This window comes from Rhizoctonia solani, chromosome 10 (assembly GCF_016906535.1).
Source record: "Rhizoctonia solani chromosome 10, complete sequence".
NCBI lineage: Eukaryota > Fungi > Basidiomycota > Agaricomycetes > Cantharellales > Ceratobasidiaceae > Rhizoctonia > Rhizoctonia solani.
In genome coordinates this window covers 500,131-513,765 of record NC_057379.1, presented here as the reverse complement: position 1 = coordinate 513,765, position 13,635 = coordinate 500,131, and the positions used below count along the sequence as shown (strand labels likewise).

The 13,635-nt window shown below is 46.9% G+C and overlaps 3 protein-coding genes across 3 annotated transcripts; 1 reads left to right on the top strand and 2 right to left on the bottom strand.

Annotated features, from left to right (window-relative positions):
* Positions 1–1,363: 1,363 nt before the first annotated feature.
* On the bottom strand, positions 1,364–2,350 carry RhiXN_08339 (pathogenesis-related protein PR5K (thaumatin family); the record flags this gene model as incomplete). The annotated part of the gene is made up of 6 exons (XM_043328155.1): positions 1,364–1,386; positions 1,440–1,647; positions 1,700–1,848; positions 1,907–2,186; positions 2,245–2,252; positions 2,287–2,350. The coding sequence occupies 6 exons, from the start codon at positions 2,348–2,350 to the stop codon at positions 1,364–1,366; spliced, it is 732 nt and encodes a 243-aa protein (XP_043183540.1).
* A 535-nt stretch (positions 2,351–2,885) lies between these two features.
* Positions 2,886–3,521, top strand: RhiXN_08338 (LSM domain-containing protein; the record flags this gene model as incomplete). The annotated part of the gene is made up of 4 exons (XM_043328154.1): positions 2,886–3,077; positions 3,129–3,276; positions 3,328–3,441; positions 3,490–3,521. 4 exons carry the CDS (start codon positions 2,886–2,888, stop codon positions 3,519–3,521), a joined length of 486 nt encoding a protein of 161 aa, XP_043183539.1.
* A 180-nt stretch (positions 3,522–3,701) lies between these two features.
* Positions 3,702–6,599, bottom strand: RhiXN_08337 (ABC transporter transmembrane region; the record flags this gene model as incomplete). The annotated part of the gene is made up of 13 exons (XM_043328153.1): positions 3,702–3,801; positions 3,853–3,963; positions 4,015–4,105; positions 4,159–4,210; positions 4,267–4,435; positions 4,493–4,623; positions 4,676–4,788; positions 4,842–5,009; positions 5,077–5,161; positions 5,232–5,400; positions 5,492–5,719; positions 5,771–6,291; positions 6,339–6,599. 13 exons carry the CDS (start codon positions 6,597–6,599, stop codon positions 3,702–3,704), a joined length of 2,199 nt encoding a protein of 732 aa, XP_043183538.1.
* Positions 6,600–13,635: the final 7,036 nt, after the last annotated feature.

Sequence of the window (13,635 nt, the reverse complement as noted above, 5' to 3'; positions counted from 1 at the left end):
TTCGCTGCTATTGAAGTCACCAACAAAGAACCGGGGTGGTCGGGCTAGTTGATATCGGAGATGGGTACCGGGATCGATGATGTGTATATCTAATGGAATCTGTCCGGCTCGAGAAGCATAAACCTTGGCACGCGCAAGAAACCCCGCGCTTTGAGGGCATGATAGTACAATGTCGATGTGAGACCATAAAGAATGCAACGATATCGCAATATCGTGCCAGCGGGAAGATACGAGCAAGAGGGAATCTGGATAATCTGGGATTATTGGCGTAAAACGATGGGTGTTTTTACGAAGAGTGCAATATTGTGATTCTGCGGCATATAGGAAGATCCTTGTTAGAATTTCTGAGGGTAGCCTATTAATTGGAGGGCTAAGGGTTTGCGTTGTCGCCATTGTGGTCTGTTCGAGTACCCCAGCCGGCGGTGGCTTACTTTGGAGATGTTTCGTTTCAGGAGGGTGATCGCTGTTGCCTGAAATACCTAAACGTCCAAAGAGTGCCAGTACTAGATACCTCGTGTCATATCACCGGCGCTTACATATTTGGAAAACTCGAACTTCAGAAAATTGTTTGCAATCATCGTCAGCTTCACAAATTAAAATAATTCTATTTTCTACTACGAAAAGGGGCCGAGTCACCCGACTGAGTTTGGACCGCCACCGACCGGTAAGATCAGGAAAGAACGATAGCCAACCTTAGCCTTCTCAAAATATACACGTTAGGTACCGCAGGTGGCTTGAAGTTTTTGTGGATATATGCATACGTATACGGTATATGAGATGTGGTGGTACTTAGAAACCAGGAGTAGGTCCCGGGTTAAGTGTGGTTCCTTGAAGAGTGTCCCTGATCTTTTAATTCCATCCATTATATCTACAGGCCATGTCCATTAGTGGTAAAGAACTACCCCTAGAAGAATCTAGAGAACTCCTCCATCAGGGGAGACACTTTTCTTAATTTTGAAACAGAGTCTAATTTTAAATTATCTCTTTTGTGTTCTTTTTTACCGCTTATATCAAATTTTATGTTTCTATTTTGTTCTTTGGGTCTTTAAAGAGCAAAAAGAGATATCAGTGAATTTGATTAAAGGCTCTCGGCTCTTTTGGCTCTTTTTTCCTTCAAGGGGGCAAGGTAGCCATCACCTTCCTCCTGATACGATTCTTGTCTCATGTTGGAGTGATACCAATTAATCACTTATCGTGTGAGCCATAGCGTCGCGGTCCTACCATGTAGCCAAGCGCATCTCGCTAAAACCTCCGCTGAGAATAGATTTTCGAGGACAACTCAAGCATTGTATTGCCTGGTTTACATAACAAGGGTGTGACTATATCCGTAAAATCCGAGTCAACTCTATCCTCAGAAAACCGATCAAGGGCAGAAAGTGAGGGTGTCTGTATTTCGAAAAAAGTGAGACTTCGAATCATCCTACAAACAAATTACTCACAGTCAGCCTTCTTCGAGGTGGGACAAGTCCAGAGAGCGGTCTTGCTAGATTCATCGTATGCGTAGACGTAGGAGCGGGGACAGGCGTTCTTAAAGTATGAGTAGTACGAGACTCCGCTAGGAGGGCAGGTCTGAGGGGTGCTGTACTGGCCGGAGCAGCAGTTCTTCGAGTTTGCTTGGTTCCCATCCAGGTTTGCAGCGCAAGCGGACTGATGCCCCAATGTCATTAAATATGGCGCATATATTGTCTTTATTTCTTACCTTGCAACCAACAGGGAAGCCGCTGGAATCGAAAGGCCCTTTAAGAGGAGTAGGGCAGTTAGGGCCAAGATCGACAGCACACTCGGCGACCGGGCATCCAGCGCTGTTGGAGATACGCATAGGCAGATTGTATCCGTCGACAAGGGAGACTGTTTGGGTTTAGTGGATGAGATTAACAATCACATGAGTGGTGGTTCACGTGCTTACCGTCATACCAATCCTGGCCGTCACCAGCGCTAAGAGTCCATTCTGCAACGCTTGCTGGAGGAACGCCGGTACCGGTGCGAGAGTCGCACTTCAAACCACCATTGCAGCCGCCACTAAGACAGGAGTTGGGGCCGGGATTTGAAGAGAAGTTGCAATTGCGACGACCCCAGATACGACCCGCCTTCCAATTGTCGGGTACGTTAAAGGTGCGCTTGCTCCAAGCAGGAGCCTCCCAGCCAGTCTCAATACCGGGTACGGCGGAGCCGACGTTCAGATCGGTCTATAACTTAGTGATTAATTGTGCTTTTCATGTCATTTTATAAAATAAAGCTACTTACGAAGACGGCTGGCCAGATGGTGAATGGGCAAGCATTATAAACTGTAAAGGTACGTCCAAGGGCAGAGCTTGCAAGCAAGAACGGAGGCAGCGACAGTAAACTTCATTTCTGGGACCAGTTGGAGGATATGTATGATTCAGAAGATTAGAACACTTGTGATGATGATTACTGTCCTCAGCTCAGTAGCTTTTATACTACCAATCCAAATACATTCGGACTCGGACGGAGGTAGCCCAGGGATTGCCAAGAACATTATTTCGCCTATCATTTAGCGTGTTTACGGTTGGCATGTGGTTTTAGATCCATTTAATCTTCGAGCCATCTGGCTAACTCACCACATCGACCTGGAGAGTAGGTCCCCGTCATGCCCACAAGTTACACGTGACCCTGGTTGGGCCAACCGCGTAAATAGGCGTACAAGCGAGGAACCGGAACATTATTTCGGGCGTCCAACCGGTCAAGTGCGCTGGCTGACTCGGCGGCAAATAAATCGAAACCATTATTTCAATGGTATAGATTGCGTTAAATGGCCACATGCACACCTGCCGTACTATGCTATCGCTTGATGGCGACGTTACTCAGTATCCCAGAGCCAACAAATGCTGACATGTCTAATCGAAGGTAACACTTTGTGGTATGTTATGAGAATTGGACTGCTTTATGTGGTATACCCTCGGAATAATACAATAAAAAATCTTGGATCATACGGTATAGACAATGGTCGTTGGGATTACCATCTAGCCAATTTCATTTACGCTGGTGGCGGTGCTTTCGCGTTGCAGGTGATTCTTGTCTTGCCCTCAGTTACCCTCAACTTGTCAAACGATGGTACCGTACTTAGTGTCAATACTAATATATAGGCTATATTGAAGTATGAATTATAGGATAACACGCCTCCTCCTGCGCCACCGGCTGATGGTTACACTCCGCCTCCACCTCCGCCCGCGGCAGGCGGTTCACCTACCGACTTTCTGAAGAATGTAGTTGGAAAACGAGTGGTGGTCCGTTTGACAAGCGGTGTTGACTACCAAGGTGTGTTTGTACATTGAAATTACCTCGGTAACATCTGATCCTATGTACCAGGAGTCTTGTCCTGTCTTGATGGCTATATGAACATAGCAATGGAACAAACGGAGGAACATGTAAATGGACGAGTAACAAATCGGTATGGAGATACGTTTATTCGAGGGAATAATGGTGAGTCGCTATTTCATCGTCGAGCGTTTTCTGAATACCTTCCGTTAGTTCTGTATATTTCTGCTGCCGAGGCTTTTTAAAACATTGTATGTTTGGGCATTAGACTTTATTTCAATCTAAATGTTCCTTGGGGATTTGACCCATCCTTGGCTACCTCTCTTCTTTTAAACAAGGCAACGTTGATTATTCTAAGATCACAGATCGTCCACGTAATTACATTTTACGCCTCTTTCGTTCACGCTTCTCCACACATAGCCAGCCTAGAACTTAACACTGACCCCCAGTTCATTGGCAACCTCCTTCAGTCTCCTTTCCCATTGCGCCACGTCTGATAGCTGTGCTTCAAGCCTTTCAATTTCTCTGTGAAAACGATAAGTCCTATCATCTATTACCCAAATATTTCCTACCCACCTATCGAGTTCCATTCGCTCTTCGTCTGTTCCTACGCGGGCATATGTCCAAGACCCGGTTGAGTCGCCCCAGAGAGTCAATAGCCATTTATGATACTTATTTAGCGTAGGTCTAGTTATTTGGTTTTAATACAGTACAGGAGCTAGATTTTGTGGGACTTACCGATGAGAAATAGTGATCAAGGTAATTCCCAGGTCTTTGGCATGCTGATACATCAAGCCTTCAACGTCTGTCGAAACCGCGCTCGTGCATTCTGTAGAACAAAGTCAGTCGGACCTAAGATGACGCCCAGCTTAGAACATTCACCATCAAGGACCGCAAACTTTGGCTTATGGTAGAACAACCTCGCCATTCCCATCTGCAACGACCAATCGTGTAAATACAAGTGGTTATATATGATGAACAACCGCTTACCCTCTGTCTTTCTCCGCCACTCAACACATCCTTCCATTCTTTGCGTGTATTCCACCCGCCCTCACGCTCGGGCAAATATGCTAAATGAACGTGATGAAGAATCTCCATCAAGTCGGCATCGGTGCCACCGCCAGCCATGTGTTCAGCATAGGTCATAGGGTAGACAATTCTGAAACAAGAAATAGCTAAATCTGCGTGTCTAAGACTAAATATGAGAATCACGCACTGGTCTCTGAGTGTTCCTACGACCATATACGCCCTTTGGGGAATAACAAACAGTCCTTTGCCTTCTACAAGACCATTTGCTTCCCAGAGACCCGCAAGCACGCGTGCGATAGCAGTTTTCCCCACCCCATTCTGAGTTGTCTAACATCAGCAATATACTGTATTGATCGATTGAATGACTAACGGGCCCAGTGATCATCAGATGTTCTCCTCTCTCTACCCTCAAGTTCAAATTTCGGACAAGTATATCCCCAACTTCTCCAGGCGCAACAATGTCGACACCATCTAGCACAATCACTAACCACGGAAATCAATCAATATCGCCTGACAAGAAATTACCACAGACTTACCGTCACCACTGCCCGCCTCATCTGGCGCTTTAACGCCATGTAAAGCCGCAACCAGACCATACATTCGGGATGTAAGCCCAGCCAACTGAAGCAGATCTTTGTATGCATACATCAATCGGCCTCCAGCGTCTGCTAGGGACATTAGTAGGCGGCGAGAGGAGACATAGGCTATAGACAGGTGATAGCACAATTCGGCTCAGTACAGTTTGTTGTAGTTTAAGATGTGCATACGTACTTTCTGCCCGGGCTGCAACAGCATCATCCACTGCCCGAGCTAATTCCTGATCGCTCTGAGGACCTACACCCACATCTCGAGTTTTCTACCGAGCCGGTGTTTAGCTATGGTTTTCCGGTCAACATATTGCGAAAGCGACTCGCCTCAAAGAGCACTGGGAATCCGATCAGACAATACCCTGCAGCACTCCACATGTATTTGACAACATAATCTTCGGTCCACTCGTATGCAGTACGGATCTTGCTGATGGCAGTTGCGTGTCCAGAAAGCCGTTCGTATGCTTTCTTGAGGATTTGGAGCTCACGCTGTCCACCACCATAGAAACTAATATGTAACAGGGGTAGCAATAGTGTGAGACCCACAAGGATTGCGGCGCGGCGAACGCATTCATGGAGATATGAAATAAGTGACTTACGCAACCTCTTCAGCTTCTCTTCCTACCCTCCCTACACCCATGCGATATTCTCCTTCCAATCTCGCCTCTACAGCTGCTAGCCTGCCAAATGCAGGTGTAACTGCACGCAAAATACGAGCAGTAAGGAAATAATTCGCAAACAACAAGATGGTACCGGTGCGACCAAGGGCCCGAGCGAGTTGGGCTGTGAATATAAACATGTCCAGCGTAGGCTTGGTTAAGTTTCCACTAAATTCTAACGTTAATTCGCAGGAAATACTCAACTATTGATAAACTCACTATAATGCACTTGCGGCTTCGCAAAACCCAGCGATGTCAGCAGTAATGTATTGGTCAATACCATCAAGGTTTCCGGGGCCAGGTAGACCCAGTCTGTAGTATCTCTTCTTTCCGTCGGAGCTGAGGTAGAGGTCATGGGTGTATCGTGACAAACGGGACCTCATTCCAAGCGCGATCTTGTTCTGCAAATGACGCAGCATGGCGTTGGTATATGAACTCGGAAGCGCGAGAAGCAACCAAAGTCCCATACCCCGCACGAACCCTTTGAAATCTGCGGAGACGAGATTTCGAGCAATTAATCCGTCAAGTCGAGCAACAAGGACCGAAAGACCAGTGCGTAGCAATAGGAAGAATGTATGTAAGACAATCAAACCATGTTGTCCTCGTAGTGCAATCTTGAGAAGTGCTGAGAGTTGGCGGAAGAAAGCCTTGTTTACCGAGGGTTTGTAGTTTGAAGGTAAAGGAGGGAAACGTGCAGCAGTTTTGGCAAATACTTCAGGCGGGGTAGGTGTTATGGCCACCTATGATTGTGTGAGCAGGTCATTTAGCTTGCAGCTACAATAAGTACCTTTGATACCCTTCCTCTGAACGGAACTAACAGCTCCTTTGAGCCTTTCCCGTCAGCTATATCAACATAGAGCTGCTGCTCTACTTGAGCCAATTCCTCGGGGCCGAGTTTGGGACCGCGAGTTAGCGTTGGAATCACTCCTGACGTCAACCGGGCACGTAGTAATAATGCAGACGCAAGTATAATTAGGGCTGCCGAATTGTATTTGGGAGGGAGTCCCAGTAACGGCGGAGCTGCATTCGCCCGCGAGCGGCTTGACATGGTAGGTGGTAGCACTTGTGGAAATCACGGGGCTCACGCGCGCATGTGATTATCTCCATAGTTAAGCGCCGATTCGAGGCTTCCGGCTTCGGGTTAGAGGACACCCGCTCTGGTGATGTAGAATTAATCCATAGCTATAGCTGATCGTCCCGTTCGTCGTGGAAAGCATCAGTTGCTTTAAAGCACTTTGATCGCATGAACTGTATAGCGCCAATTTTTCTGCCTCAACATCTCACTTCAAGCTCGAAAATTCCCTGAATCTTCATGATATATGTATATATGAGTTCGAATCGTTCATGTGTCTGTTGCTTCAACGCTCGGTACTCAAGAGACGGATGAGAACTTCACGATTATAACTATTCTGTACAAGCCATCTTGCCTTTGCGTTGAATTTAACATTTAACTGATGATAGTAGGAGAAATGAGCTATCGCCACGGGCTCCATGCAGTTTGATGTTCGCTAATTCCTGTGTATGCTAGCCTGTGTGCTTATAAATAGACATTTAAGCTATGTTACATCCCATTCACTTTCCTATATACAGCTCCTTAATAATCGTTGAAGCCCGGGTTTATTGCCCTTTAGATTCACGACGGACACCAAAAGTGTGGATTTTCTGGACACCAAAAGCCACACTTTATATGCGGAATGCTTGGAAAATACGACTGGTGTCTCCGTGAATTCCCATCCCAGCTCGTCGCTGTGTACTATAGAGTTGGAAGTTTTGTGTACTTCGGGGCGTCACCATGTAACTTGGAAAGTCTTGATCGAAATCTTTTGGAGGACATGGACTCGAGCTAGCTGATCAGTAACCTGGGAAGTCGGATCTTTCCAGAACATCCCGCTATCAAGAACCTATCTCTGTATATAAAGTGGAGAGAAAGCTTGGGTCCAGAAAGCCATTGGCTTAACGAAGAAACCGCTTTCGGATATTTTGGCCAATGAATAACACCAGCGATAAACTACCACAACCCTCCGACATCTTGGACAATTCTTGGCTTGGGAACAGAGGTGGAGTGGGACAAAGCGCTGTCAAAGCAGTCTCATTCAGTTTGATCCTCTGAACGTATATGTCAGTTTTTCTACAAACAATTTACTAAGATGCTTTTGTAGTGATATTTATGAACATGAGAATATTGCCTGAATACAATACTCCAATCAACATCAGCTTTGATCACAAACATTAGGTAGTATCTGCGAGCGCCTCGGCAGTGGTATACCAATGTAATTCCCTACAAGTTGATGCGCGGTTTTATCAATCAGAAGGATCGCATCTACGCATATAATGATGTGTCTATTGAGAGGGAAGATGAATGTAGGCATGCGTCTTGAAGTTGAGAAGATCCAGGACCTTCTTGGCCAGTATTGGAAGCTCATCAATTGTGTCTAGACCAAACACTCACAAGATCGTAATACTGAAAGCCGAGCCAAGCTACGTCATAACATCCATGTTCCAAAAGCTACCCGATAAATGCAGTAGTCTGCTTTCAGTAGTAGCTGATTATTCGGACATTACATCATAAAATTAAATTCTAAGCGATATATTTTGGGTCTGCAGTACGTAGGGATGGGGGGGGGGACCACTGAGGCAATGATATCTCGTGGCTAACGATGTGGCAAGTGGCACCAAAATGATACGGCTCGACTTGAAATCGACAATCATAAGTATGGCTAAAACAGCATTTAAAGTAAGGTTCGATTCCTCATGAAATTAGCCTCCTTCCAAGCGAAGTCTGTCTTCCTGTGAACATCTGAACGCTCTTTGGGGATTGAAAGGTTTGTCTCATAATGCATTCAATACATAGAAGCCCGTCTCAGAATTGTCGTTAGTGCACTCAAATTTAGGTGATCATTGATAAATATTATCACAGTCAGAGACTTGATTTCATCACAAATGGTGTAAAACCAGGGTTTGAGGAACCACGCATCTACATTTGCGCTGGCTTTTTTTTTATCCCAGACCTAACGAACTCAGAATATGAATATTCGGAACCCTATCAGCCGGCACCAAAGAGACTATGACAGCGTTTTCATACGCTGAAGTTAGTTTGACCCAAGAGCCCATGCATTGTGTGCAGAGCTATCCGGCGCTCGTCCACCTTATGCCTCGTGCATAGGAGAGCTAAGGGCCAGACCTCATTCGATTACCCCTAAATATATTGGTTTAAACGACTATTTCCAACTGTACCCCAAGTAACCTGCGCTTTTGAATCCGTAATGTAATTAGCCAACGCATACCAACAACCAATCTCTCTGGGCGAATCGGCTAAGGGCGTAAGCGATATTCCTGCCGTATAATATTTCATGAGGGGTCAATGTGGTCAAAGATTTGAGAGTTGTGCTTCGAGGTGGAGCCTCAGGATACTGCGCCCTAACTTCCACCGACAACAAACCCATGAAAGACAGCGCATTCATGAAACCAATACTATATGAAAAGATCATCAGACATTTATACGAATGATCATCTTCTGCGATGTGGTCCTATGAGGTAGCTACGATCCTACCAAATCTTTCCGATATCTTCTAGGAACGCAACAACGACCCCCTGATGTACCGCACGAGGATCAGCTACGAACGCATCTGGGGTGAGAAAGCGGGGCGGCATGAGGGGCCAAATGCGTGCATGTAAATCATCAACTCAACAATGAACGCAAGCCCACGCACCACTTGTATGCAGCCACAGCCGGTCCCAACTCCGCCCGCTAAAGTCCAGTAAACCATTGACCCCCCGCACACTCCGACCCTTGCAGCAGTCTCCTTTCCTACTCGAAGAACTGAAACTCAGCTCATAAACCCTGAACCCAAAATTCAACGATGTTTGCCCGCTAGGACACGAGTCCGGGAACAACCGGCACACAGAATACACTATTCCCGGCCTAGTCAGTGCGTCTTCCCCGCAACGACCTTTTGTCGTGTCTTCTTATCGCGCATACAGCCTGACGAAATATGCGTTCTAGAATCAACCATCAAAGATAGCGCCACATACGAGTCTATCGCGCTCTGTCTCTCAACGCAAACTCTCCGCACTCATCATTCCAAGGGGATGAGACATGGGCCGATATCCGGTCCAATTTTGATCCAGGACATAGCCCGTCCCAATTACGAGCAAGTGAAAGTCGAACACGAGGCGTCTGGGGAACGCTTCTTTCGGCGATTTATGCCAATAACCGTTGGAACAAGTGCGAATGTGGACATACAACGTTCGAGGATGGAACTGAGCCTATTGGCGGTGACGATCGAGTCGAATGTAAAAAGCCATAGAGCGAGTGAGAACGACCGAAGAGCACCCAAGCCAAAAAGACCGCGTGCGTCAGTCTGGCGAAGTCGAAGATAGAGCCAGGTTCGACTTCAAAATTAGCCCAGTAGCGGGGAAGTCGAGACGATGGCAAGCAAAAAAGCCCCAAGTCTCGAAGCGGGGTGTAGGGAAACAACGGGGCCAAGGGATATTGAGCCGATGCCGCACGTGCTGCACTCCCAAGGCAAGAGATAAGAAAGAGCGTACCAATGAGTGAGGAACTTCAGCTTGGAATATCCGGTTGTACGGAGTCGTCGAACTTTTCGGGGGATAGGCGTAGTGGGGGGAAGTGGGACAGGTACCTTCTAAAGAACAAAGAAGGGAAGTGCGTGAAAATGTCGATCCTGAACTTGGACTTGCACATCGAATGTCCAACAGACTTTCGGGGGACATAGCTTGGAGTAATTATTGCCCCAGATAGCCATCGAGGTACCGTGGGTGATTTAGATCCATCAAATAGATAAGCGCGTCGAAATAATACATCGCAACAGTTTGCTACGATATTTCCAAAGGGCACGATGAGCACGACCAAAGGCATGTAGACGAACCGAGTAGTTGAGACTTTTGATATGATTTTCGAGGTATTCCCCAACTCTCGACTCGTCAAGGTGGGGTGGGAATCGGCTAATAAAGGCTCTAATCATGTGGCGAAAAGGATGCGCGACAGACGCGTAGGAATTACGTCCCAGCCCACTACGCGAGAAACCCAAGCTTGTTTGGCGTCAAAGCGTCAAAAGAAAAGTTGGTTCATCAGGCGCTATATCCTGAATCTTTGGGAATAATTGATATCCAGGGACATAACATAAACGCGCTTGCCGAAAGAGCGTTTGATAAAAAAACGATCGCCATAGTCGCGTTCAGCTTGCAAATCCATTTAGCGCGATAGCCACCTGATGCACAATCGATGAAGATAATATCGCTGGGTAACTGATAAGATGTATCAGATGGATACGATAATTCGAATATAATGAACTAACCGAGCCAAGGCGCAAAGTGTGTGAAACAAGACATGAGGCAAACCTATTGACAGAATGTGAGCCAAGTCCTCGACACGCATCATGCCGATCCTGTGGGGTGAAAACGTAAAGAACTCTTCTCACAAAGTTTAACAACAAAGACGATCTATGCTCACAGGATATATGCAATACAGTTTCGTCGGGCACTGCCTAAACCCAACGAGGCCCATAGTTAGATACGCGACCATCGACCCAAAGCTATTACGCCACGTCAAGTCATCAGTCGCACGCGGCGATCAAACTCGCGAGGTCGTGAGGACCATCGATGCATACCGCAGCAAGATCCGGAACGTTAATCAAACGTGTTTGACGATAGAACGGATTTAATCAGTTAATGGGGAAATTATCCATGACGCCCGGGGTCGAGTCTGTCCTTTTGGAGTCTGTCGATCATGATTATCTGGGAATTTCGCGCGCTCGCAGTCGAGAACCGAAATGTGATGAGCACTGAATCCCAAGAACTTTGTCAAACACGTAAAAAGAAAATGGCGGACAAAAGGCGGCGCAAAACGGAACAACAAAGAGTGGAGCACAGTTTCGATGGGCAAGCGCTATGTGTGATAAAGTTGGGCGCAAAAGGTATTCGTCGAAGGGAATAACCGATATCTTTCGGACGTCGATTGGCCACTAGTAGGTACTAGGTACAAAGAACTGCCCTTATTTTTTTTGCACTGTCGTTACGGGTGAACACAAGTTTGGAGTCGATACGAGGGTGCTGACTTTACTCAATTCAAGGTTGAATACCTGGGAGTTTCCGCAAGCCCAGTCACCAAAAGTGTTCTGTTCCTTTTGTTGCATATTCATCGCGTCTCGTCCTGTAGATCCTCGCACGAGGGCCTGTTCACTATTCAATCAATTCCGTCATAGAGCATGTCTCGGTTTTCATACGCACAAACCCACCCGCTCAATTCACTTTGCCACGGCTGACTTGGGCCCACACGACGAACCTAGCTGTCTCCTCCACCACCACCACAAGTAACCAACCCCCATCTTGGCACCTTCCCGTACGGAGCCCCGCAACGCATTCACAACTCTAAAACTCAAGTTCACAAGTTCTCGATCCTCAGTAGAAAAAGAAAGAAAGGAAGAAAAAGCCAAGTCTGCAACGTGTCCGTCTGATGAACGCGAGAGAGCTTCCCGGAAGCAAATTTCCCAAAAAAGGCCGAAAAGAATCGATTAATTCGGTCTGGCAAGGGCACTTTTACTTGTTTTGGAAGGATTAATTAGGCTGGGGGGTTGAAATTGGGATATATAAGTACGGGTGGTTGCGCATGTCTTGTGTCGGGGTTGTTAGAACCGTTGGCTAGTTGGTCGAGCGCAATTGCCCGGCCCCTTAGGATGATCAAGGCGAGATGGAAACAAAGGCAAACTCCAGACAGGTCGGGGGCGCAAAGACCTCAAATCCAAATCATGCGCTCCTTCGAGTCCTTCAAGTCTCTCGCTACTAGCGACTTAATCGCGCTTTGATACGACTGGCACCCAATAGCACATTGAGCGTGACAAGAGTCGGTAAATGGGAGCATAAGAAGTTATAAAGAGCGAGTTGTGCGATTCGGTCGGGTCGAGTTGAGTGGGCTCAACTGAGTATTTGGCGATGCTTACGATTGGACAAGTCGGGCCAGGTGGAGCGATAGCGAGTAAATGTTACGACACGACTATAATCGGTGTGCTCTTTGCAATCGGGGATGCTCCAGTACTCATCGAGATAGACGCTCCAGTCGAACTCGGTTGTCAGACCTTTGCCTGGGAGTAGTGTAAGGATCGGCCCATCGTTCCGTTACGGGTGACAACGGTTCTATCTTCGTAACTCGGGCCCCGATCTCAATAGATTATGCGATATTTACGATTTTACAATCGTATATATATATGTAACCCTCAGAGACATGAGATAACGAATTGTATTGACCCATTGATAAGCGATTCCTATCCACGGTTGTAAATTCATGATGCATTGTCCAGACATACCCTCAAATCCTACATAACAACAGAGGAAAATATGTATGAATAGCCCCTCCCTCCAACGATCACGAGTTTGAGCGCAAAGATCCCGGAATACAACCGCGACGTCAGAGGGCACATGTACAATTTCAATCAAAGCGCGCGTAGTTACGTGTCTCTTGTGAATTCATCACAACTCCAATTCACAAGCTTAAGCCCATTGTCGCCCTTGGCCTCTCTTCAATCATAGCGGGAGAACCACCAGAAGAAGACCTAATTATAGATCAATGACAATCGAACATTTAAACCGCGCAGTCTGGCTCGGAGCTAACTAAATCCACCATTGTACCATCGGGGTACATGCAGCAGTAATACTGGAACCTCCACCTATTCTGTATAGCCTCTAAATAGGCTGTAGAGTGTCATGTACATGACTTGATCCGCCTCGGCGTGTAAAACCCGGACTCGCGCCGAGTACCCGAGATTATACGCCTGGGGTAGAGTAGTACAGTATCTGAGCGCCCAACACCCCAGCACCCCACGCTGAACCAAACATAACATAATACAATCCAGCCCTCAGGCTCTGTATCGCCGGGAACCCAAGTTCCAAGTTGGTATAGATAGGCAATTGCAAGGCGGACGCTCCGAGCTTGTGGGGATGAAGGAAAATGGGACGGGGATGGGATGGAGGGGGCTATGACCGGTCGCCCTTGGGCCGGGTGCTAAGCAGCACACACACATTTGATTAGGTATATACGAAAGTAACAAGAAGATCCATCGCATGACGTC